We start from the raw sequence: 27,698 nt of genomic DNA, 5'->3' as shown, positions 1-27,698 counted from the left end.
AATCCTGTTACCTTATTCTCTTTTCCCCCTACTGCTGTATATTCCTCTGACAAAGGTTTATTCACTTTTTCCTTAAAGATTCAACGCTCTTTGCCCAAAGTACCTGTACCAAAGTCTTCTATGTTGTAACAACTCTGCATAAGAATGGCTCCTCACCCTCGCCTCTTGAAGAGGTGGTGAGGGGAAGACGAATGTTAAAGGTGGGGGGATTATAGCTAGATAATTCTTTTTTAAATTAAAACTGCAGTAACCCTGTAAATGCGAGGAAAAGGTTGTTTTTGGTGTTTGATGTTAGAAAGAAGTGAGCAAAGTATTACGTGCTCCTAGGAGTCAATTTTGAAACTTCACCTGCTGAAACCTGTAACTTCAATAACCGCACCCTGATTTAGAGCAAGCCTTGAATTCAGCCGGAATATTGCACCTCAAGTGCCCTTTTATCTTCCCTTCCTGAGTTACATGTATCCCCACTCATCATGTATTTCTTGCCCACTCGGAGTGGTCAATGACTCGCAGTCAGTCTGCCAGACACACATCCCTGTAAACCGTGCTCTCGGGAGATGAAATGAAAAATGAATGAAATGAAAATCACTTACTGTCACAAGTAGGCTTCAAATGAAGTTACTGTGAAAAGCCCCTAGTCGCCACATTCCGGCGCCTGTTCGGGGAGGCTGTACTGGGAATTGAACCGTGCTGCTGGCCTGCCTTGGTCTGCTTTCAAAGCCAGCGATTTAGCCCTGTGCTAAACAGCCCCTGTAGTTCACTACTCTTGGATTTTTTGTTATATTTAATATAAGATTGTAAATTACTTTAGGAAGAAATCAATTGTACACCAGACAGTACTTCTGCTAAGAGCGCATTACTGAGTGAGATTATTTTATTATTCATCTGTTTATGTGAAATCAAAAGACTCCATGAGCAACTTCACTTACAATTAGTTGTGTGTGTGTTCCTAGATTCACGTTTATAAACATATGCAATTTACTGCTGCAATTGGCAGTGCCACTTTTGCCATGAATGTCTACAAAAAATGTACATGCGTAGTATTGTAAGAGTCCTTCTGTGCATTTCCTTTGTTCCAACTTCTTTTATTTTAGTTTTTTTGGTTCATGGACCCATAATCTGGTGTGCCTTTAAGCAGAAGACTCAAAGCTGAAGCAGCCTTCTTGCAGGACACTCTGTTCCCAGGTTTGGTATTTAGGAAGGGAGAAGCCAGTCTCTTCGACACCATGTGGATCTTAGGAAGCAGATTTTGAAGGAGTTTGTTTGATTGGTTAAGTGAAAACTGGCGGATTGGCCAGGGACAGTGTTGTGTGTGTGCATCCCCATATATGTCTGGAATAGTCCCCCCCCCCGCGCCGCATCCGCAAGCGGAATTCCGAACCTCGCAAGAATCTCAAAAACCGATATTCCCACTCTTTCAAAAGCCTTTCCAACATCTAGGGAAACAATTCCCTCTGTTCCGGGTACCGAGGAGGGGAAAAGGACAGTGTTCAGCAGGAAATATGTATTGGCCCGACAGTTGCTGACCTTTAACAAAGCCGGTCTTATCGTCCGTGATCACCTCTGGGAGGCAGGGCTCCAGCTGCAGCACCAGCAATTTGCCAAGTAACCTAACATCCACATTTAAGAGTGAGATAGGTCTATACAACCCACACTCTGTTGGGTCTTTGTCTTTCTTGAGAATCAAGGAGTTAGAGGCCTGTGTGAGGATAGAGGACAAGGAACCCCAGGATAAGGAATCATTTAACATATCCAGAATTAAAGGTATCAACTGCTCCGCAAACTTCTAAAATTCAATGAGGAAGCCATCGGGGCCAGACACTTTACCAGTCTTCACCAACCCAATGCATTTTGTGATTTCCTCTGAGCACCATGGGAATTTCAACTCCTCGCTCTATTCCCCTGCACAGCTGGAATGGATAGACTGTCCAAAAGGTCAGTCATGATCGATCCCTCAGCCGGAGGCTCCGATCGACAGACATCCTAACAATTTAAAAGCCACGTTAATCTGAAGAGTGGCGGAAACCAGGCTGCCGCTTGAATCTCTCAGGAAGCTGCCTATCTCTTCAGCTGGTGAGCTAAGTGGTGATTGGCCATTCATGAAACATACCACTCGAGAAAAATGAAAAATCTTCATCACCTAGGTGCAAAAATGCCACTGGTCTACTTCCCAAAATCTGTTCCATGAAAAACAGCAGAGCTCTGGCCACCCCCTGATGGAGTCAGATATTTGGGCGTGGACCAATCCAGACTAGGGTTCCGAATTTAATTTAAGACCCCACTCAAAATAAGCTGTTACGAATACAAATTGGGGAGGGAGTCCAGTAGATTATTAATAACATTCATGCTATGGAACTTCGCTATTACTGCTGCGGTGGATCCTCAGGACGAGGTCTCTGCCGGAGTATTCGGTGGGCTGGGTCCAACACTGGAGGGGATGTGAACCTACCGTCTCCCACCATCTTCCTGAACATCTCTGCAAAGTACTCCGTGAGTGTTGGACCTTCCACCCCCTCTAGCAGCCCCACAATTCAAACTTTTTGTCTCCTGGACCAATTCTCTAAATCATTTACCTTGGCCTTCAGCGATTTATTCAATCGGCCACCAAAGACATCTCTGCTTCCAATAAGGCCAACTAATTACAATGTCTGGGAAAGACCACTTCCATGTCTTTTATCGTGGCCCCATGGGCGTTCGTGGTTTCAATGGTCTTCTTCAGAGTCACTCGGATGGGGGCTCAGGTCTCGACAAACTTCTACTGTCTGCCTTTTTCCCCCTGACTTTTCTGAGCATTTCACTGATATAGGACCCGTGCCCCATTAGTTCTGTGGGTTTTCAAAAGAAAATGCCACCTGAGGCTGAGAGAAAAGGGCAAAAAGTGCAGCACTCTAGTACCTCGTGCACGTCTTCCACCGTGCGCCACTGGAAGTCTTATTTGAACATTTTTAATTGCGTTATAAACCTATAAAGCTCCAATGGAGAAACTATCTTGATTATGGATTCACTTGTTGCAGATGGAAGCCCAAGTTGAAAATCTTATGAAGGAAATAAAAATGACAAAGGAGCGATTGATCTCTCAGGATGCTGCTGCCAAAAATGCCATTCACCAGTTGCAAAGAAATGTAACTTTTCGGATCGAGCAAGTAAGAATCCTTTCAAATATGAGCATTGTTATTGGGTTACAATTTTTGTTTAGTTTTATGGATAAGTAAGAAACAGTAAGAATGTATTCCCACTTTTATTCCACCTCGCGACTAACTGCAACAAGTTGTGTTTTAAAGAATAAGTTTTTAAAGCCCTTGAGGCCAGTGACACTAAAGAACAGCCACAGCGCAAGTTTTCTTGTAATTAAAATAAATATTAATTGCTATGGGTTTGTTCTGTCGATTAAAGGATAACCTCACCTTCTCTGTCGGTGAATTTCTAGGCAGGGCTTTTCCTTTGCTGGGCAGTTTTTTTCTCATTGAGTCTCTTTGTCTGCCACACTGATCTGAGGCTACTGCACAAGATGAGAGTTAAGAAATGTTTCTGATCATAAGCTGGTTTCTGCCAGGTGACCATAGTGTTGCTGTTCCCTTGTTCAAACAAATGGCCCCAGACAATGTTGGCAATGACACACGATAGGCTTTGAACCTTGTCAATTTGCATCTCTTGGTGATGGAATCTTTGTACCCATTTTGTGGAGTTTTATGCTGCAGCACTAAATCAGCACGGTAGTACAAGTGGATAGCACTGTGGCTTCACAGCGCCAGGGTCCCAGGTCCGATTCGCCGCTGGGACACTGTCTGTGCAGAGCCTGCACGTTCTCCCGTGTCTGCCTGGGTTTCCTCCGGGTGCTCCGGTTTCCTCCCACAGTCCAAAGATGTGCAGGTTAGGTGGATTGGCCATGCTAATTTGGCCTTAAGTGTCCAAAAAGGTTAGGAGGGGTTATTTGGTTACGGGGATAGGGCTTAAGTGGGTCGGTGCAGACTTGATGGGCCGAATGGCCTCCTTCTGCACTGTATGTTCTATGTTAATCAGTTTTTGCAGTCAATTAGACAGTAATAGCTGTTCAATCCACAGGCGAGATCTGTTGCATTTTAATGTCATCTCAGGAGTGTTCTAAAAGATTGTTTGCACTTTAATGTCCTGTCCAGAGAAGCAAGCTGTTTCCAGCCTTGGGCAGTTTCATGTATATTTGCAGACAAGGAGGAAGGTCACCTGACCCCTTTCTATTCTATCTTGTTGCAACATGGGTCCTCTATTCTCCATGCTGTTTGAAAGAGAAATAAAGATTTTTTTTCATAATTTGGTGGGTACACCTGTGCAAATATGACATTCTTTTGAAATATATTTTGTGCCCCATCTCTTGAACTGGGGATTTTGCTGGGGAATGGGGCCAGCTTGAACATCTTCCAGTCAAAATGGAGACCGAGTTAATATTTCAGGCTGATGATTTTTCCTGAATACATTTTAATTCCGGCTTTACACCACATCAATGTTATACCCTATAATGAAATGAAATGAAAATCGCTTATTGTCACGAGTAGGCTTCAATTAAGTTACTGTGAAAAGCCCCTAGTCGCCACATTCCGGTGCCTGTTCGGGGAGGCTGGTACGGGAATTGAACCGTGCTGCTGGCCTGCCTTGGTCTGCTTTAAAAGCCAGCGATTTAGCCCAGTGTGCTAAACCAGCCCATATAAGTGGCAAGTCCAGGTGGTGTGAAATGGTGTCTAGTGTATTTTGTGTCAGATCAGAACCTACCAATGGTCTTAGGCTATCACTATGTGAGTGCATTGTGTTTTAAGTTTTAAAAAAAATCAAGTATGAAACATTAAACGGAAAATTGATGTTAAAAGCCCAATGGCACTATAAGAAGAGCAGCAGGGAATTCTGGTGTTCTGTCCAATATTCCTTCCTCAACCAAGTAGATCAAAAAGATATAAACTGACCATTCACTTCACCACTGATTATGGACAATTTGTTATCTTAGTTCTTTGAAGATCCTGTGAAAAGTTTATAGGACAAGATGTTCTAGAATTCTGGGTGACTGCATGTGGCGCAGTGGTTAGCACTGGGACTGTGGCGCTGAGGGCCCGGGTTCTGATCCCGGACCTGGGTCACTGTCCATGTGGAGTTTGCACATTCTCCCCATGTCTGTGTGGGTTTCACCTCCACAACCCAAAGATGTGCAGGTTAGGTGGATTGGCCATGCTAAATTGCCCCTTAATTGGAAAAGAAAAATAATTAGGTACTCTAAATATATATTTTTAAAAAATTATATTCTAGAATTCCTACAGCACAGGAGGCCATTCGGTCCATCAAGTGTCACTGACACTGCAAAAATGCACCCTACCCAGACCCATTCCCACGCCCCATCGCTTTAACGTTTGGTTAGTAAGGGACAATTTAGCATGGCCAATCCACCTAAACTGCACATCTTTGGAATGTGGGAGGAAACCAGAGCACCCGGAGGAAACCCACCAGATACTGGGAGAACGTGCAAACTCCGCACAGACAGTCACCCAAGGCCGGAATTGAACCCGGGTCCCTGATGCTGTGGGGTAGCACTGTGCCACAGTGCCACCCATATATATTAATCGCTTATTGTCACAAGTAGGCTTCAATGAAGTTACTGTGAAAAGCCCCTAGTCGCCACATTCCAGCACCTGAATCCACTGTCATTGCTATTGAAATCTTGAAAGGGCTTGATGAAATCCATGGTTAGCCATCACTTGCAGAGTCACGGTTGTTGGAGCATGCATAAGGGCAAGTTACATTTCTGAATTAATTTTTCTTCAGCACAATTTCTTGAAAAATCTGAAATGCCCCTATAATCACCAGTACCAGACATTTGTCTTCATTGCAATTATCTTTGGTCATATTCTGTTATGCCACTAGATATGCATGGAAAGAATAAAAAACAGCCCAAGAGATAGTGCAGCTGATATTTTTATTCAAATGCGGTATGATGTTCAAGAAATCTGTCATTCCACTAAAGACTGGGTAACATTTATCCGATTATATTTGCTTGTAAACCTTAGTCATGTTAGATTATTTTCTACACATGGTGTAAATGATCATTTATACACTTCATTCATCCTGATGTTGCCTAAATCAGATTTTGTTTTAAAAGCGGACCTGAGTAATGAGTTGATTCCTCCTTTTTAGACCAACAAAAAATGTGAAGAGGCTCGTCAAGAGAAAGAAGCTATGGTAATGAAGTATGTTCGAGGAGAGAAAGAAGCCCTGGACCTTCGAAAAGAGAAAGAAGGAATTGAAAAGAAATTAAGGGATTCAAACAGAGAACTGGAGAAGTTGACAATTAAGACTAAACAGCTCACGCAAGAGAAGGCAAGATTACAACAGCTCTATGAGGCAAAGGTAATGAGATTATATTTAGAGCTGTGAACTTCAATAAGGCATCAGTGGAACTCCTGATGCCAGTTTTCCTGTTCATTTTCCTGCTTAACTCTCCTCTTCAGGAGACACCTTCCTTTTCTGAAGATGGCAACTTTAGTGGAGGATGGCCCGCACAAAGAAGTTGTTCCACAACTGGCTATTTTTCATGTGTAAACTGGACAACAGTTATTCATCTGAGGCCCATTGCAGTCAAACCTGACTGACAAGAACCTCCAGCAAGAGTAGCTGCATAGCTAATGAACAGAGATCTTGGCTTTTTGTGTGTGTATATTCTCCTCTGGTCTTTTTGTAACCTGATTCTATCCATCTCTTTTTTTTTTTCTCAATCCCTTTCCAATTGTGTTGGGAAAGATCAGGTAACTCGGAGCAGATAATAGTTAAAACTTGGAACATCCTAATCTGGATGGCTCACTCAACTGCATCATGCTTTGCATTTACCAATTAAACCACCCCAGGGGTGAGATTCATTCTTGTGTTTTTGGACCAGTTGTGAAATGTAATTGTTTTCCTCATTCCCCCACCTAGATGATCATGTTAGAACATGAGAGCAAAACAAATAGAAACAGGAGATGACCATGTGGCCCATGAAGCCTGTATCACCATACATTAGTTACCTTGAGCCTCAACTCCACTTTCCCCCAATCTCCCCATTTCGCATGATTCCCTGAGGACCAAAATCTGTCTATCTTAGCATTAAACATGTTCAATGATGGCGCATCAATAACCATCTGGGGCAGAGAATTCCAAAGATTCACAATGCTTTTTGTTCCTCTCGGTTCGAAACGATTATCCCTTCAACCTGAACTCTGTGTCCTTTTTCTGGAGAGGATGCTTCCACTCGTAGGCAAATGAGAACCAGAGAGCACAATCTCAGACCAAAGGGATGATCCTTTAAAACAGATGAGGAGGAATTTCCTCAGCCAGAGGGCGGTGAATCTGTGGAATTCTTTGCTGCAGAAGGGTGTGGAGGCCAAATCACTGAGCATCTTTAAGACAGAGATAGATAGGTTCTTGATCAATAAGGGGATCAGGGGTTATGGATAAAAGGCAGGAGAATGGGGATGAGAAAAATATCAGCCATGATTGAATGGTGGAGCAGACTTAGCCCAGTGGCCTAATTCTGCTCCTTTGTCTTATGGTCTTATTGTCTAGTCAGAGGAATCAAACTCCAGTATCTACACTGTCAAGTGCCTTCATAATCATGAATATTTCAGTGAGATCACCTCTTATTATAAATTCCAAAGAATATAGACCCAGCCACTCACCATAGGACAATTCTTTCATTCTAGAGACCAATCGAGTGAATCTTTGCTGCACTGCCTCCAATGCAAATATAGTCTTCCTTAAATTATTCAAGGTATGGTTTCACCAAAACCATGTACATATATTCAAATCCCCTTGAAATAAAGGCCAACTGATTCTTAGCTTTCCTAATTGCTTGTTGTACCTGCATGCTCACTTAAGTGTTTTTCTTATACAAGTACATCCAAGTCTCAACATATGCAAATGTCATGCTATTTATAAAATGTTTTGCTTTTCATATAACAAAGTGAATAATCTCTCACTTCGCCACATTATTCTCCATCTGCCACCTTGTTGCCCAATTACCTAACCTGTCTATTATCTCCTTGCAGCATTTTTGTGTTCTCCTCACAGCTTAGATTCCCACAGCTTACATTCCAAACTTCTTTGTGTTGTCGGTAAATTTGCATTCTGCAAACTCAATTTCCAGACTATCTTTGCAAATTTGATTTGCCAGGCCACATGAAAATTAAAGCCCCCACACCTATCATAATGACTTCTTTAGAATCTTCAGTAATTTGTTTAATGCACTGTCTGACATTAGAATTGCTTTTCAGAGGCCTAAAAACTACACCCACTAGCATTTTCTGACCTTTTATTTTTAATTTCCCCGTACTGATCCTACTTCCTGATTTTCTGAGGGGCCAAGATTCTTTCTCACTAATGTTTAATTGTTTATGCATAACGCAGTTTTGTCAGTAAAGTTTACATCGTAGAATTTCCTGAGTGGTAGGGGAAGTAGGTTGTTGGAAATAAACTTAACTAATTTGCTTTACCTAAAAAATATAGCTACAATGTATTTTTCTTAAGAATAAATAATGCTAACTTTATCTGCAGTGTTTCAAGCAGGCTTCACTCAACCACTTTCAAGGGCAATTAGGGATGGGTAACAAATGTGGGCCTTGCCAGCGACACCCACATCCTATGAAAGAATGTTTTAAAGTCTGAAGTCTATTCATAATTTTGTTTTCTCTTGTAACTTTATCATGTCTTTTTATAGCAGTTGCTTTCATTTTAAATTTGTAAAACATTGACTCACTAATGGCATGTCAGCTAACTGCATACCCCTTATTGATCCACATCTTTTGCTGCCAAAGTGCTGTCAATTAAACTAGTTTCACTACTCTTGACAATGACTACGTTAGAAATTATTGGTGAAAGTCGTGGAAAATGCTTGGCTTAATTGAGTGGCATTTCTCTTCACCATTTTTAAGGTGTTTACCAACTTATGTTAGAAAAATAAAGAAATTGTTCAGTGCAAATGTTGTGGTGGAGCTGCTAAGAATGCTTTTAAGTGCTGAAACTTCTAAGTCAAATGGTAGCAACATCCTGTTTGCCAGATTGCTTCACTCTATTCAAGTGATAATGTTAGAAGATTGGAAATCACGGCAAAAACTCACATGCATTCTACTTATTTAGGCAAAATATATGGACACTGTTTTCAAAGAAACGTAAAATAGTTTAAGGCTGAAGAATCTGTGCAGTATGTTCTATATTATTTCAAAATGCTTCCACAAATCAGTGTATTAAATATTAAACATAAAGCAGGAACCAACAAAAAACTGTGGGTTAAAATGTTCTAAGCTCGGAATTTAGATCTTTTGGGGCTGTGACACCATGCTTAGCTCACCGGACAGTATTTTTGAATTATTAAATAGGAATGTCTTTCAGTACTGCCAAAGTACTGAAGGCAAACAAATTATGGAAATATGTGATTTGCATTATTTGGGAAAAGCTGTTGCATACTGGCTGGATATTTTAATGGAACAAGTTAAGGAAGATTTGAATCAATGTCAAATTCTCTTCTGGCTTGTATATTTCCTGATAAGTTGATCATGGGAGAGGCAAGATAAAGTAACCTAATTCTGTGTAAAATGTCAACTGCTTAGTTTTGGAATGAATGTTTTTGGTTGGGGGAAATGCAGAAAAGATGAAAAAGATTTAAGTTGTGAAACTTCTGCACTCTAGTAGTGCAGTGTGAAAATGGAAAGATTCACTTTTTCAACTTTTACTTTCTGAAAATGTGCAAACCTTTTTGTTCAAAGCTACATGCCTTAAATGGTTGTTCCAATGATTTCAGGAAGGAGAAGCCACAAAGCTCAACAAAGATGTTGAAAAACTGAAGGAAGACATCAACTCTAACATCATTAAAGTGAAATGGGCCCAAAACAAATTGAAAAGTGAAATGGATACACACAAGGTTAGTTAGTGTCTAGAAACAACAAATAGTGAAATATTTTCATGTTGAGAATTCCAAATCTTTCACCTGTAGTGCTGAATGAATGTTATTACAGGAAGGCAATGAATTGAAGTATAGCTGATATTTTTTTGAAAAGGAAACCTTTGTCACTCTTGCTCTCTATCTTACCTAGGCCTCATTCAGAGCTGGAATTTTTCCATTCTGTCCCACATAGCTCATTCTGTTTACATATGGGATAAGTCTCATAGCTCTTCTTTCCACATTCTGCATTTTAAATGATGCATTTATCTTGGATGAATACATAACTCCCAAGTGTGATCTGACCTAGTTACGTCAAACCACAGTACAATTTAAACTTTCTCCTTGAAGGTTTTGACTACCAAACCAGTATTTGTTACCAATGTTGTCTAGTTATTGAAAGTCTATACTCCCTGGGTCTGTTTCAGTAGGCCGTCTAGTCAACCGCAATGATTATTTTTTTCTATTCATATCTTGACCAACTTTACATTTATATTAATATCAATTTCCATTAAATATTTTACATCATCCTCTGTCTTAATCACACTCATTGTTTTTGTGTTCACCAGCAAACTTTCCAGCTATATGTATGGTTTTGATATTCAGGCCATTAATGTCGTGTCAAACAACACGGGTCCAACTGATTTTTTTTGCTGTCCCAGGACTCAACATTTTCCGAAATCTTGCACTCCCCCATTATGCCATCTTATCAATTTTCATGTTCTGCCCTGTTTAGTTTAATTGGGAATCTTTTTCGTGTGGAGATTTGTTAAAAGCTTTTTCAATGTTCAAATAAAACATCCTAAAGGAAGTTCTACTACCTACTTTATTTGTGCATCTTCAAAACATCAAGGAGGTGTTCCAGACGGATCTTTCAAATCCATGCGTGAAAGATCTTGGGCTGGATTCGCCGATTTGGAGACTATGCCCAGACGCCAGCGTGGGAACGGTCGTGTTTTACAACCGAAAAATCGACGCAAAACGGCCACCGATCCTCCGTCTGGAGGGGGGGGGGGGTCTAGCAGGCATGTAGCGCAGAGCACCAGGCTCTAGCTGCCGATTTTGATGGGTCCGTGGCCGCGCATGCGCACGTTGGCGGCCTGCAGCGGTCGTACCCGACCTGCCAAATAGTGGCCCCTTTGGCCAGGCTCACCATCCCTGGACCACCACCCACCAGTGCCCCCAGCCCCTGCCAAAGTCCCCCCTGCCTGCGGATCAGCTCTCCCCCGACTGTGGCGCCGCTGGACTCAGTCCGCAGCCGCCACGCTGAATTCCCGGGAAAAAAAATAGCATGAGAGACCCACTCCGTTGGGAACCCAGCCGGTCGGGAGCACAGCATCGGGAGGGAGGGCATCAGGTAACGTTCTGAGGCCGTCCATGTGGCTTGCGGCATAGTCCTAGAGTATGCCGTTTTGGAGGGGGAGGAGCATCGCAACAGCGGTGCCGACCTCCATTTCGGCCCAAATGTTGATTCTCCGGCCGATTGCCGAACGCGATTTTGGCGTCGGAGACCGGAGAATCCGGCCCATGATCAAATTGCACCCACTCGGACACATCTCCAACCTTGTAAAAGTCTTCATTATTTTATCTTCCGGCTGCAGACTTGAAAACAAAATCCAAAAGGCTTTAGAGATGAATTTATGTCCAGGTTATCTAATTTAATGGCATTGTACAATATCAGATCATTGTGACCCATCTTAATTTAGTTCTTGGAATATCTAAAGTGAATGAAAGGTTTGTGGAAACAAATTCATTAATATCTTTCAAAAGGAAGTTGGATGTATGCTTTAAAAAGAATAATTGGCTGCCTATGGGAAAACAATGGTGAGTGAAACTAATTAGATTTGTTCTTTCAGAGAGGCAGCAGACATGGTGGACTGAATGCCCCAACCCCATATGCTGTAAGAATCAGTAATGATATAACTGTAAAGGAAATTAAAGATGCTAATATTTCAAGGCAGCATAATGCATTTAAATTCTCCTTTTAATGATTACAGCGTTTGAGTACAAAAGTAGAGTCAATAATCAGCAAAAGCTTTTGAACCATAAACCTCGTCTCCCTGATCCTGTAGCTCTTACATTATAACATCCAGTTGACTGACCCCAGATGCTGTTCTCTAAGGAAAGAGTAGGATCTATTCAAGAGCAAAAGGCATGGGTATGGTTCTTAATGAATGTGTTGCATCTGTCTTCTCAAGATGGTGATCACACTGACATTGTAGATAAGGAGGAGCAGTGTGAAATTTGGATGGAATAAACATTGTGAGGGAGACAATATTAAGGGGTTTAGCTTCTTTAAAAGTAGATAAATCACTAGGTCTGGATAAAATGCTTCTCTTAGCCGCCTGGAATGCAAGGGAGGAAATAGTGGAGCCTCTAACTAACATTTTTCAATCCTATCTGGCGTCAGAGATGGTACTGGAGGTCTGCTGACATTGTATTGTTTAAAAAGGGAGAAAGGGTTTGACTGATAAAGTCTGTCAACCCAACTGCTGTCATGGGTAAATTATTGGTTAAAAATTCTGAGGGACCATTTCAATCATGGTTTAAAACAACACAGATTAATTAAAGATGAATCAACATAGATTTGTTAAAGGGACGAACTTGACTGAATTTTTTTGAGGAAATGACAGAGGACAGATGAGGGTAGTTACTTGATGTAGTTGACCTGGATTTTAGGAAGGCTTTTGGCAAGGTTCTACATGACAGACTGGTCAGTAAAGGAATCCAAGGAAAAGTACAATTTCAATCCAAAATTGGCTGTGGCATGAAGCAACAGTAAGAACACAAGTAATCAGATCGAGAGTAGTTCGCATGGTCCCTCGAGCCTTTTCCTCTGATCAGGCTGATGATCTGCTTCAACTCCACTTTTCCTCAAGTTCCCCATTTCCTGAGACTTTTTGAGATATCAAAGAATATATTAATTCCAGCCTTGACTACATTCAGTGGAGCAGTCCAAGCCATCTGGGCTAGAGAATTCCAAGGATTCACAACCCTTGGTGTTTTTGGTGACATTATACCTGAAGCACAGTTTTGTTCACAACCCTTTTGAGCGAAGAAAATGCTCCTAATTTCAGCCCTAAATGATTGACCCCCTCATACTGACGCTGTGTCCCCGTGCTCTAGATTCCTCAGTCGGGAAATAAGCTTAAGTGTCTATCCTGTCAAACCCTTTCAAAATCGTGTATGTTTTAATAATACCACTGCTGATTCTTCTAAACTGAAGAGAATATGAGCCGTTTTTACTCAGCCTCTTATTGTGGGACAACCTTCTCCTCCAAGGATCCAATCTAGTAAACCTTCATTGTACGATGATAAGTCATTTGGATGTGGTTTCCAAATTGGCTGACGACACAAAACTAGGTGGTGATCATAGATCATAGAATTTACAATGCAGAAGGAGACCATTCGGTCCATCGGCACTTGGAAAGAGTACCCTACTTAAGCTTGCGCCTGTACCCTATCCCCGTAACCCCACTTAATCTTTTGGGCACTATGTAAGTTGTGAAAGGATGCAAGGAGGCTTCAAGGGGATTTGGACAGGCAAAGTGTATTCTTCCTTGGATATGGAGACCAAAACTGTGCTCCAGGTATAATGTCACCAAAAACACCAAACAGTTAGAGCAAGGCTTCCTTATTCTTGTACTTCAGTCTCCTTGCAATAAAACCCATTCCATTTGTCGTCTTAATTGCTTGCTTTACCTGCATGCTAACATTTTGTTTCTTGTACAAGTGCACCCAAATGCTCAGCATCTAAGTTTGAGTTTATACAGCCACCAAATACTCTGCTTTTCTAATCTCATTAGCGATGGGATACCCCTAAAGTATTATGCTCCTAGTTGAGGAGTGGGGTATTGGCTCTCGGTCTTTATTCACCCCTCTCAGTTGGTCACATAAGTTTAATTAAAAAAGAATCCCTACTCTTGTGGATACATATTCCTGGTCCAGATGTATTTATGTTTTCAAAGAAGCCATAAGTTAAAGAAAGAGTGAGTTTATTAGTTACTGAAGTGCAAGAAAAATAATAAAACACAACACATAAATTAACAGTTTAAAAAAAGAACATGTACAAATCAGTTTGTAACTTGTCCGTGAGGAATAGATGGTGAAATGTTGTGGCCTGTGATTTTAGTAGCGCTGACTATATTTGATTTGTTGGTTTCAAAATTCCTAGTTCTGCAGTTTAGCTGTGAGGCGTTGCCTGCTTCCTTTTCAGCTGTGGCTTTGCATATTTGACTTGCTTTCTGCAACCAGAGAGAGAGCAAGACATTTCACCTGTAAGTGCCTTGGCGGAGATGAATGTTGCAATGTTTCCTTGTTTCTGTGTTACGCACTCTGACAATGCGGCACCAGTACACACTGAGAACATAAGAACATAAGGTCTGCAACTGGCTTTTAATTCCAATTCCCTGTGTATTCCTGGCAGGGGGAAACCCACAAAAAGGGCATGAGACATAATTTATAGAATATGATTCTTGCTGGGTTTCTGTAATCTATCTCTCCCTCTCCCTCTCTCTTCTCCTCTCTCTCTTCTCCCTTCTCTCTCTCTCTTTCCTCTCTCATTCTCTCTCTCTCTCTCTCTCTGACACAGGCTCAGAATTTTTATCCTTGACCACATTTGGCTTATATGGCACTTTTTGAAAACTAGCTTCGATATGTCCGGACATCATTTTGGGTTATGATCCATCGTTGTAATAATATTTCCTTGCAGCCTGTTTCTATTCTCCTCCCAGTTTACGTTTACGTTATTAATTGTTTTTGAGAATGGAAAGCACAAAAATTCTGCAGGGCTAAATATTGGTTTGTTTCTTTCCCGTGGTGTTATATATCAATGATTTGGATGTAATCATGCCCTTGTGGTACAAAAATTGATTAAGATGTAGAAAGCTGAAGACAATAGGAAGATATCAATGGACTGGTCAAGTGAGCTGAAAAGTGGATTCATTTGGGGAAATTAAAAATAGTGCATTTGAGGAGGGTAAACAAGATCAGGCAATACACACTAAAAGCAAAAAAGTACTGGAAATACTCACTACATTGAGCAGCGTCTTGGGGAGAGAAACAAAGTTCATGGAGGCGATTCTCCAATATGGAGCCCAAGTGTTCGCGCCGTCGTGAAACGCGATGGCGTTCACGACGGCGCGAACCGGGCCTGGGTACGACAGGTTCTGGCCCCCATAGGGGGCTCCATGCCGCTCCAGCCTCCTTTCCGCCACGTCAACCCGCGCATGCGCGGGGGTCTTCTTTAGCGTGCCGGCTCCGACTCAATATGGCGTCGGTGTTCAGGGGCGGCCGTGCCAGAAAGTAGGCCCGGGGGGGGGGGGAAGAGAGGCCGGCCCGCCGATTGGTGGGCCCCGATCGCGGGCCAGACGCCATCGGAGGCCCCCACCCCCGGTGAAGGACCCACCCTCCCCCCTCTCAGGCCGTCCCCCGACCGTTCACACAGAGTTCCCGTCGGCAGCGACCAGGGGTGAACGGCGCCAGTGGGACTCTGTCGGATCCGCTCGGTCCATACGGGCCGATTCTAGCCTGGCGCAAATGGCGCTGATTCTCCACACATTGGAGAATCGTGCACCGTTGTCGGGGCACGGTTGCGGTGATTCTCCGCCGCGGTGTTCGGAGAATCGCGCCCCCCCAACGTTTCAGGTTGTGGGGGGGTGGAGAAATGGGTGGAGAGGGCAAAAGGGAATGTCTGTGATGGGATGCAAGATGGGAGACATAAAATGGTAGGATACTAAGAAGCACTGAAGAGCAGAGACAACGTGGAGTGCAGGCACACAGACTCCTGAAGGTAGTGAGGAGTGGGCAAGTTTGGGGAGGGCTGGGTGGGTAAGCAAGGCTGAGAGGGAGGGGATGAGGCACTGATGATGAAGAAGGAAGCACTATGGTAAAGGTCCTGTGAGTAGACAGGCTACAGAAGAGAAACGCTGTGGAAAATGATATTAAATTGAAATCAGTAATGTTGAAACTGATATACTGACATTAGAATCATAGAGTTTTACAGAAAGTTCCTTTGGCTCATAATGTCTGTGCCAGCCATCAGACACCTATCTGTTCTAATCCTTTTTTTGAGCACTTAGTCCATTGCTTTGGATACTATGGCGGTTCAAGTGCTCATCTAAACACTTAATTGTTGTGAGGGTACCCACCTCTCCCACCCTTTCAAACAGTGAGTTCCAGATTCCCATCACCCTCTGGCTGAAAAGGTTTTTCCTCCAATACCTGGTAAATCTTCTGCCTCTTACATTAAATATATGCCCCGTGGTTATTGACCCCTCTACTAAAGGGAAGCGTTGCTTCCGAACCACCCTACCTGTGTCCATCATAATTTTGTGCACCTTAATCAGTTCTCCCCTCAACATACTCTAAGGAAAATAACCCCACCCCAACCAGCCTCTCTTCATAGTTGAAATCCTCCAGCCCAGGCAACATCCTGGTGCATCTCTTCTGCACTCTGTCTAGCGCAATCACTTCCATCCTATAGTGTGGCAACCAGAACTACACACAGTATGGCCTAATGAGCATTTTGTAAAACTTCATTTTAACCTCCCTGCTCTTATAACTATGCCGTGGCTATTAAAGGCACGTATCCCATATGCCGTCTTAATCACCTTCTCTACCTGGCCTGCTGCGTTCAGGGATCTATTGACATGCACCCCAACATCCCTCTGGTGCGCTGCACCTTCTAGCATCCTACCATACATGTTTATTAGTTTCCCCCTACCCCCAAATGCACCACCTCTTAGTTTGCAGTTAAATCCATTTGCCGTTGTTCTGCTCATTTGACCAGTCCGTCTATATCGTCCTTTAATAGACTTTCCTCCTCACTATTTACCAGAACACCAATTTTCGTGTCATCTCCAAACTTACTGATCATACTTCCTAATTTCATTTCTCGATTATTAATGTACACTACAAACAGCAAGGGACCCAGTGCCGATCCCTGAGGCACGCACTGGACACAGGCTTCCAGTGATAAAACAACCTTCGATCATCATCTCCTGCCCTGCCACGACACCAATTTTGGATCCAATTTGCGAAATTTCCCTTGATCCCATTTTCTTGATTAGTCTCCCATATGGAACCTTGTCAAAGCCTGACTGAAGCCCATGTATTGCCCTCATCTACACACCTAGTCACCGTGCAAAATTTAAACATGTGTTAGATGTGATTTAAAATGATATTTCATTTTAAAGTCGTTAATGATGCTAAATGAGTTGACGTAAGCGTGACTTCGAGTAGCTTGACTGAGGTCGCTTCAATTTTTAAAAGTACTGCAGGACTTGAGCTTCTCAAATCTTTGTCGCTTAGGCATCTTTATATTTGTTGTTGCATTCAGGATCTGAAAATCTCGAATTATATCTTGACAGTTGTTTCACTTTGTAATTAGTTAAAGTACTTTAAATAACCACCAAAGTGGAAAACTACTATTAAAATGTACATCTTGACACTGTCATGGGTTGTGAATATTGAAAATAATATATGAAGAATCCAAGATTGAGTGTTGCTGAAAAGAGACATGCTGGCAAAGCATTTTGTCTTGCACTCATCAGAACAGATTCAAAATGCCAAATTTCAAAAGGGGCAACAATTTATTCTGCATGAGAAAAGGGTGTTGATTGGTTGGGGAATCGGCTCTGTTTAGCAATCCAAATTTACAATTTCAGCTTGAATCCAGGCCATCTCTCTGCCAGCAGTTTGAAAAGTAGCGTTGGAGACTTGAGTTGATTCAATCTCCTTACCACCACCAGATGGCATTGTAGAACCTGGGTGCAAACTGTACATGATGTTTTTTTTAAATTTAGAGTACCCAATTCGTTTTTTCCCAATTAAGGGGCAATTTAGCGTGGCCAATTCACCTACCCTGCACATCTTTGGGATGTGAGGGTGAGACCCACGCAAACACGGGAAGAATGTTCAAACTTCACATGGACAGTGAACCGGAGCCGGGATCGAACCCGCAATGCTAACCACTGCGCCACCGTGCCGCCCTGGTTTCTTTCTAAAATTATTGTACTTGTCCTCCGTTTACGTCATTTGCTGACTAAATGAGCAATGATGTTCAGTGATAACACAAATAGGGGGTAGGATTTCTTGATTTCATAATGGAACACCGCTGCTTCTAACTTCATATTTTCAAGCTGATGGAGGTTGATTGAGGACAATATAAATATGTTGAAGAAGTTGACTTTTGGCAAATTATGAATGCCAATCCTTTCCATGCTGTACCAATTGAACATTTAAAATATATTTCTGATAGTCATTAAACCTTATTAACGATTGCCAGTAAAGTTGATGCTGGGCCTTTCAAGCTAGTTTGAAAGGGTCCGATTGCGCAATTTAATTTTTCACTTCCACCCTTCCCCAGTTGGTACAATGCAAGATGCAGGTTTGGATGCATGAGAAATGGATAGGCTAGATACACAATTTAAATATAAACAAGACTTTCATTAAGTGTTAGAATTTTAAAAAATTAAAATGTACATTAAAGTTTGTGAAAATAGGCTACAATGAAGCCCGCTCATGTGTGTATTGCATTTAGATTGTAGATTTTAAATCTGACAATAATGTTCCAGTGACCGTCTCAATTGGGCAAGAATTATTGATTTTGTATCAACAACTTTTATTTATGTAGCACCGTTGAATGTTTTTTTTAAAAAATGTTCGGGGCAGCACGGTGCCGCAGTGGTTAGCATTGCTGCCTCACGCCGCCGAGGTCCCAGGCTCTGGGTCACTGTCCGTGTGGAGTTTGCACATTCTCCCTGTGTTTGCGTGGGTTTCGCCCCCACAACCCAAAGATGTGTAGGGTAGGTGGATTGGCCAGCTAAATTGCCCCTTGATTGGAAAAAATTAATTGGGTACTCTAAATTTTTTTTTTTAATGTTCACCAGGCAGTCCACTGATGTGTCAGCCAAGATAAATGCTGAAGCAAATGTAGATGGTGTGAACTCTGGAGAAGAAGGGTCTTAAAGGAAAGAAACTGGGAGAAACTTAGGAAGGGAATTCCAGAGGGTGGGACTTAGACTGGTGAAGGCAAGTGTACCAATGAATGGTTGGTTGAAAGAAAAGGTGTGTACAAAAGACCCGAGTCAGAGGAATGGAGAATTTCTGAACAAGAGGGAGGAGGTTGTGGGTCTTGGAAGAACAAATTGATACGTGGTTTAAAATGTAAGGATGAAAATTGTCAGGAACCAGCAATGCAAGTCAGTGAGGACAAGTGAATAGTGAGTGGGACTTGGAGCAGGAAAGGAAACTGCTAACAGTTTTGGAAGATTTGTAATTTATGGAAGGTAGAAGATGGGGCACTGGTTAGGAAAGCATTGGAAAAGTCATTTGTGGCGTTGATGAAAACATCACTGCTGAATGGGGGCGGAAGTAATACTCCAGGGGCGAGATTCTCCGATCCCCCGCCGGGTCAGAGAATCGCTGGGGGCTGGCGTGAATCCCGCCCCAGCCGGATGGGCCGAAGTCCCGCTGCTAGGATGCCTGTCCCGCCGGCGTGGATTAAACCACCTACCTTACCGGCGGGACAAGGCAGCGCGGGCAGGCTCCGGGGTCCTGGGGCGTGGGGCGATCTGGCCCCGGGGGGTGCCCCCACGGTGGCCTGGCCCGCGATCGGGGCTCACCGATCCGCGGGCGGGCCTGTGCCGTGTGGGCACTCTTTTCCTTCCGCCTTCGCCACGGTCTCCACCATGGCGGATGCGGAAGAGACTCTCTCCACTGCACATGCGCGGGGATGCCGTGAGCGGCCGCTAACGCTCCCGCGCATGCGCCGCCCGGCAATGTCATTTCCGCGCCAGCTGGCGGGGCACCAAAGGCCTTTTCCGCCAGCTGGCGGGGCGGAAATCAGTCCGCCGCGGGCCTAGCCCCTCAAGGTTAGGGCTCGGCCCCCCAAGATGCAGAGGATTCCACACCTTTGGGGCGGCGCGATGCCCGACTGATTTGCGCCGTTTTTGGCGCCGGTCGGCGGACATCGCACCGATACCGGAGAATGTCGCCCCAGAAATGGATATAGGTATTTTTCATAATGGTAAGGGTATATGGTCAGAAGCCTGGCTTACTTCCTGCAGGATGCCAAGTTTGAAAACAGTCCTTTTTAACTGAAGGCAGTAGCTCAGGATGGGAATGTAAGCATTCACAAAGGTATGGGGTTTTGAGGTAGGGATCAAAGATTTTGGCTTCAGTCTTTCCTGTGCTTAACTGGAGGAAATTGTGACTCATTTAAGACAAAATGTTGGACAAGCAATTCAACTAGAGGTTATGGGGTTCAAGAATGCTGCTGGAGAAGTAGAGTCGGGTGTCATTGGTACACATGTTGAAGTTGATCCCATATTTGTTAATGATTTGCTTAAGGCAAAATATGAGCCATAAAAGATTATGGCACAGAAGAAGGCCATTTAGCCACCCATGTCTTCTATCAGCTGCAAATGTGTAATCTAGCCTAATCCAACTTTCCTGCTCTTGATACATGGCCTACTGGATTGTGGCATTTCAAGTGCGTATTGAAATAAAATGTGATGAGAGTTCTTGCCTGTATGACCCTTTCAGGCAGTGAGTTATAGACCCTTCCCATACATCTTACCATAAATTGATGTGATTAAGATCAGGATATATAAATATATCCGCGAAGGATGCTCTAATTAATGGTGCATGAGCAGTAAGAGAAGCCATTGCTCGGGATTCTTTTGGTCAAGATCTGATGGTTAAGAATGGAATCAAGAATTTAGTCACACTGAGCAGGGAAATGAATAAAGAGAGCTGAAGAGGAGGCGTGGTTGACTGTGTTGGTCAGTAGAGAGCTTGAGGAGGGATAATGCACCTTGGTCGCAGTCACACACAATGTCATTTTGACTTTGATTAAGATGTTTGATGTTGTGGCTGAACGGAAAATTCATTGAGAGGTTCAAACATGCAAGATAGATGGCAGCTGGTTTGGGAGGTGACCACATATTTAAGAGACAGATTAGAGAAATAAAGCAGTTTAATGGCACAAACCCCCCCCCCCCCCCCCGGGTGCCGATACGTTGCGCCCTTGGGATCCCCTCGACTGAATCCCATCCTTCAGAACCTGTTGCACGTCACGTCGGCGAGATTTGAATGTTCAGTGTGTGAGGTGGGCGGCTGACTAATGATAACATTTGTTGAAATCCATTAAAATAAGGTGCTCCCCTTTGTGGGCGTGAACCTTGTGATGCCACCGGCGAAGGACATGGAAAATCGATAAAAGCTATTCTCTCCGGATTTTCTGCCCACGACACCATTCTGTTGTTCTCTCTGACGGCGAACACGTGCTGAGAATTGCCTCCAATGCCTTTACACGTGTTGGAAGGGAGATGGAGGAGGCTGAGTTTTTTTTAAAATGTTTATTCAAAATTTTTCCAATAAATTTTTACTAAACACTCCAGAAAGGAAAGAAAATATACAAAAGAGAAATACAAAGGGCATTACGCCAACACAACAAAGCAACTTAATCCTCTAACCATTAAACTATCTAACAAACTAAGAACATAAATGGGGCAAACGTCCCTTACATAAACCAAAACAAGAACCCCCCCCCCCCCCCCCCCCGGGTTGCTGCTGCCATTGACCTCCACCTAACGTTCCGCGAGAAAGTCAAGGAACGGTTGCCACCGCCTGGAGAACCCCTGCACAGACCCTCTCAAGGCAAACTTTATCTTCTCCAACCTGAGAAACCCCACCATGTAATTGATCCAAGCCTCCACACTTGGGGGGCTTCGCCCCACATTAGTAAGCTCCTTCTCCGGGCTACCAAAGAGGCAAAGGCCAAAACTCCGGCCTCTTTCGGCTCCTGCACTCCCGGCTCGTCTGACACCCCAAATATTGCTGTCCCCCAGCTTGGTTTTACCCGAGTATCCAAGACTCTGGACATAGCCCTTGCGAAGCCCCTCCAAAACCCCTCAAGCGTCGGACACGCCCAGAACATATGGGCGTGATTTGTTGGGCTCCCCGAACACCTCACATACCTGTCCTCTACCCCAAAAAACTTACACATCCTCGCCCCTGTTATATGCGCCCTGTGCACCACGTTAAACTGGATCAGGCTGAGCCTGGCACAAGACGAGGAGGAATTAACCCTGCCCAGGGCGTCAACCCATAGGCTCTCATCCAGCTCCTCACCCAGCTCCTCCTCCCACATGCCCTTCAGCTCCTCCACTGAGGCTTCCTCCACCTCCTGCAGCTCCTGGTAAATCGCCGAGACCTTACCCTCTCCGGCCCACACACCCAAAATCACCCTGTCCTATATCCTCCGGACCGGCAGCAGCAGAAATTCCTCTACCTGCCTCCTCACAAAAGCCCTGACCTGCATATACCTGAAGGCATTTCCCGTGGGTAACCCAAATTTCTCCTCCAGCGCCCTCAGACTGGCAAAAGTCCCGTCAATGAATAGGTCCCCCATCCTTTTAATTCCCGCCCGATGCCAATTTAGAAATCCGCCATCCATCCTGCCCGGTGCAAACCTATGGTTGTTCCGTATCGGGGACCAAACCGAAGGCCCCGCCCCAATGCCATCTCCACTGCCCCCAAATCCTCCGTGTCGCCACCACCACCGGGCTCGTGTCTGAGGTAGCGGCAACGGTGCTGTCACCAGTGCCCCCAGGCTAGCACCCACACATGACACCGCCTCCAGTCTTTTCCACGCCGCCCCCTCTCCCTCCATTACCCATTTCCAAATCATTGCCACATTAGCTGCCCAGGAGTAGCTACCCAGATTCGGCAGCGCCACCCCCCCCACACACTCCAAGAACAGTCTCTTAACCCTCGGGGTCTTACTTGCACATACAAACCCCATAATACTCTTGCTTGCTTGCTTGAAAAAGGCCTTTGGGATGAGAATAGGCAGGCACTGGAACACGAACAAGAACCTAGGGCGGACCGTCATCTTAACGGACTGCACCCTACCCGCCAGGGAGAGTGGCAACACATCCCATCTCCTAAAGTCCTCCTTAATCTGATCTACCAACCGCACCAGGTTGAGCTTGTGCAGGACCCCCCAACTCCTGGCCACCTGGATACCCAAATACCGGAAACTCCTCTTCACCCTCTTGAGCGGCAGCTCCTCCAGCCTCCTCTCCTGACCCCTCGCATGCACCGCAAAGAGCTCACTCTTCCCAACATTGAGCTTGTATCCTGAGAAGTCTCCAAACTCCCTAAGGGTCTGCATGACCTCTGCCATCCCCTCCACTGGATCTGCAATATACAAAAGCAGGTCATCTGCATATAACGAGGCCCGATGTTCCTCCCCTCCCCGGCCCAACCCCCTCCAGTTTCTAGACTCCCTTAGTGCCATAGCCAGTGGCTCAATTGCCAGGGCAAACAGCAGGGAGGACAGGGGGCATCCCTGTCTCGTCCCACGGTACAACCCGAAGTATTCTGACCTCAGCCGATTCGTCGATACGCTTGCCACCGGGGCCTGGTATAACAATTTTACCCATCCTATGAACCCCTCCCCGAACCAAACCTGCCCAGCACTTCCCACAGGTACTCCCACTCCCCCCCCCCCCCCCCCCCCCCCCCCCCCCCCTCTTCCGAGGGCATCATGATCACATTCAGGAGCCTCCGCACGTTTGCATTCAACTGCCTGCCCTTCACAAACCCCGTCTGATCCTCATGTATCACTCCCGGTCACAATCCTCAATCCTAGTGGCCAGGACCTTCGCCAACAACTTGGCATCCACATTAAGGAGCAAAATCGGCCCATACGAGCCACACTGCAGCGGGTCCTTGTCCCGCTTGAGGATAAGCGAGATCCGCGTCCGTGACATCGTCGTGGGAAGAATCCCTTCCTCCTTCGCCTCGTTGAAGGTTCTCACCAACAACGGACCCAACAGTTCCACAAACGTCCTATAGAATTTGATTGGGAACCCATCCGGCCCCGGGGCCTTGCCCGCCTGCATACTCCCCAAACCCTTAACCAGCTCCTCCATCCCGATCAGGGCCCCCAAACCTTCAACCTGTCCCTTCTCCACCCTTGGGAACCCCAATTGGTCCAGGAACCGCCGCATCCCCTCCCACCCCACCTCTGGGGGTTCTGACTTGTCCAGGTTCCTGTAGAAATCCCTGAAGACCTCATTTATTTTGGCCGGACCCCCGTGTTCCCCCCTCTATCCCTGATTCCTCCAATTTCCCTCACCGCCTCCCTCCTCCGTAGCTGATGCGCCAGCATCCGGCTTGCCTTCTCCCCATACTCGTACCCTGCACCTTCCTCCACTGGGCCTCGGCTTTCCCTGTAGTCAGCAAATCAAACTCCGTTTGGAGGCTCCGGCGCTCCTCCAGCAGCCCCTCTTCAGGGGAATCCGCGCATCTCCTATCCACCCTCAGTATCTCCCCCACCAATCTCTCCCTCTCCATCCTCTCCCTCTTCTCCCTGTGAGCCCTGATTGAGATTACCTCTCCCCTGGAGGAGGCTGAGTTTGATTGGATGCGTTTAAGTAGACTGCTGGTATTGGTAAAAAAATGCTGGGGGTTATCCTTCGTCTCCAGAATACTTTTGGAGTGTCAGATGTTTTTTGATAGAGGAGTCGAGGAAGGTAACACAGTTTCTTTCTCATGTAAAGTTTTGCAGCTAAAAATATGCGAACAAATGAAACACTAAAAATCTACATATATAACATTTTATGACTATTGAGTGTACTGTAATAGAATCTCTGAAGTATTTAAAGTACAAAGTCTAGTTATTAGTGTTGCTGAATAATTAGCACATGTACAGGTATAATCCAGCCATTTTACGTAAGTAAAATTTAACTGAATTATTTTTTTGCTTTGCTAAAGGAAACCAGAGAAAAATTGAAAGAAACCACTGTCAAATTAACACAGGCTAAAGAAGAGACTGAACAAATCCGGAGAAACTGCCAAGACATCATCAAAACCTACCAGGTTGGTTTGAGTTTGGTGGAAGTAATATTTTTGTTTGTAATTTCCATTCAGCTTTCTTCCCTTTTGCCCTCTGTTAAACCACTCCCTGTACCTAGAGAAGCATTTTTTTTAACAGGGAAAGTATTGTCTCTAATATATATTGGAGGATGGTTGGCATACATTATGTGGTGACTGGTTTACATAAAGGGAATGAAAATGCTTGCGTGTTCCATCTGCCAATGCAGTTTTTATTGCATTTTTGCACATTAAACATTAAAAAATTGTGGGTCTGTTAAATTTGGAGCAGTTGTTTTGATGAGCAGAATTTGTCAGTTGGGTTCTGTGTTTTTCAGAAACTGTGCTTGGCATGTTGAGACATGCTCCAGACCAATGGCACGTATAAGTGGGTGTGGTGAGGCTTCGATAAGGCAACTTTAAGACCATAAGACGTACGTCATTCAGCCCAGCGGGTCTGCTCCACCATTCAATGCAATCCTGGCTGATCGGGTATAATCCTCAACTCCACTTTCCCACCTTAACCCCAAAACCCTTGATTCCCTTACTGATTAAAAATCTGTCAATCTCAGCCTTGAACATACTTAACGGCCCAGCCTCTACAGCCCTCTGCGGTTACAAAAAATTCACAGACTCACTACCATCTGAGGGAAGAAATTCCTCTTCATATCTGTCTTAAATGTGTGACCCCTTACCCTGAGATTATGCCCTCTGGTCCAAGACACTCGCACAAGAAGAAAAACCCTCTCAGCATCTACCCTGTCAAGCTCTTTGAGGATCCTATATGTCTCAATAAGGTTGCCTTTCATTCTGCTAAACTGCAATGAGTGCAGGCCAATCTACTCAACCTCTTCTCATAAGAAAATCCCTCCATACCTGGGGTCAACCTAGTTAACCTTCTCTGGCCTACCTCCAAGGCGAGTATATCTTTCTTCAGACAAGGGCACTAAAACCGTATTCCAGGTGTAGACTATCTAGTGCCTTGTATAGTTTCAGCTGGACTTGCTTATTTTTATACTCCATTCCCTTTGAAATAAAGTAGGATAGATATAGTGATAGATAATTACCTAGGGCAAATTTTGATCCGGCAACAAGTAAACGATTGGTTACTTGAAAGTGCTGTTCAGATGCTCAGTGTTCTTGCCAGTCAGGATAGTGGGGGTAATTAGACAAGATGGTTTGGTAAGGGACAGAAATGGCAATGATTCCACTGAAGAGTTGAACTGGATATATTCCTGACTGCATGTTTTTCAATGACCACCTGTTGTCATATTTTAAACAGCCAAGACCTGCCTTCTCGACCTTGCCTCTCGCCTGAGGTGTGGTGATCCTCAGGTTAAATCACCACCAGTCAGCTCTCCCCCTCAAAGAGGAAAGCAGCCTATGTTCATCTGGGACTGTGGCAAATTTACTTTTTTTGTTTTGTTAATTAATGTCTTGTTTCTTTGGATACAGTAATGCTGCCACTTTTTCCATTGTTACAATGTTAGTATTACTTTTTATTTGTACATAGGTTATGGCCTGCTAGCATTTATTGCCCATTCCTAATTGTCCTTCAAGGTAAAGGTGAACTGCCTTCTTGAACCGTTGCAAGCTGCGCAGCTATACCCGCAGGGCTGTTGCATAGGAATTTCCAGGGTTTTGACCTGGCAACAATGAGAAAATAAGGATATGTAGTCAGGATTGTGTGACTTGGATGTTGTACCTTGGAGGAGAACTTGCGAGTTGTGAGCCTGCTGCCTGAAATGGAGGTCCCGAGTTTGGAGATACTAGTGGATGGTATGCACTGCAATCGCATTATCCGGGGGGGGGGGGGGGCAAGTGGGGCATGTTACATCACACTACTGATTGTGCTTTGTAGACGATGAAAAGACTTGTTGGAAGCAGGATCTCGTACTTGCTGTAAAATTCCCAATTTCTGACCTGTTCCTGTTGCCACAGTATTGAAATAACTGCTCAGTTAAGTTTCTGGTCAATGGTGATCCCCAGGATGTAGATGTTGGGGGATTTGTGAGGTTATGACACTGCATGAGAGATGTTTGGACTCTCTTGAAGATGGTCATTCCATGGCACTGGCTAGCGACCAGTAACATCGTCTTAACACCAGATCTTACATGCAGGCACAGAATGTTTTTAGTATCTGAGGAATTGCAGATGGTACTGAACACTGCACTAATCAGCAAGCAACCCCACTTCATCCCTATGATGGAAGGAAGGTAATTGATGAAGCAGCTGAAGGTGATTGGGCCGAGAGCATGACCTTGAGGAGCCGCACAATGTGCCGGGACTGAGAGGACTGGTCTGCAATGACCATAACCATGTTCCTTTGTGCAAGATATGACTCCAACATTGGAAAACATTCCCCCTGATTCCCATTGATTTCAATTTTACTCGGACCCCTGATGCCACATTCAAATAAAAGCTTCCTTGATGTCAGAGGCAGTCACTGACATCTGGGGCTGGATTCTCCGCTGGCGGGGTGCTCCGTTTTGCTGGCAGCCAGGGGTTCCCCGATGACGTGGGGTTGCCCCACAATGGGAAACCCCATTGACCGGCCGGCAAAATGGAGCATCCCGCTGGCGTGCTGAACCAGAAATCTGGCGAGGTGGGTTGGAGAATCCAGCCGCTGACATTTACCTTAATCATCGATGTTTCAACCAAAGCTTTAAGAGAAGCCTAATGGAGCGTTGATGAACAGGTTATTGATGAGCAAGTGCCACATGATAGTACTGTCATTGACACTTTTCATCACTGTGCTGCTGATTGAGAGTAGATGGAGAGGAATTGGCCAGATTGGATTTGTCCTGTTTTGTGGACAGTAGCTGAGCAATTTTACACTTTGTCTGTAGATGTCAGTGTTGTATGTGAATTACAACACTGTTAGAGC

General features: G+C 44.5%; 1 protein-coding gene across 3 annotated transcripts in view; it reads left to right on the top strand.

The window, feature by feature from the left end:
* Nucleotides 1-27,698, top strand: part of ccdc186 (coiled-coil domain-containing protein 186) — a 161,884-nt gene that overhangs the window by 70,138 nt on the left and 64,048 nt on the right. For all 3 annotated transcript variants that reach the window (XM_072479440.1, XM_072479442.1, XM_072479439.1), the window contains exons 4-7: nt 3,015-3,143; nt 6,151-6,363; nt 9,785-9,904; nt 24,713-24,817. In XM_072479440.1, coding sequence (XP_072335541.1) covers nt 3,015-3,143; nt 6,151-6,363; nt 9,785-9,904; nt 24,713-24,817 — 567 coding nt within the window. The remainder of the gene's footprint in view (nt 1-3,014; nt 3,144-6,150; nt 6,364-9,784; nt 9,905-24,712; nt 24,818-27,698) is intronic.

This window comes from Scyliorhinus torazame, chromosome 16 (assembly GCF_047496885.1).
Source record: "Scyliorhinus torazame isolate Kashiwa2021f chromosome 16, sScyTor2.1, whole genome shotgun sequence".
Taxonomy (NCBI): Eukaryota; Metazoa; Chordata; class Chondrichthyes; order Carcharhiniformes; family Scyliorhinidae; genus Scyliorhinus; species Scyliorhinus torazame.
The sequence above is the reverse complement of the archived record's forward strand: the minus strand, read 5'-3'. Positions and strand labels throughout refer to the sequence as shown.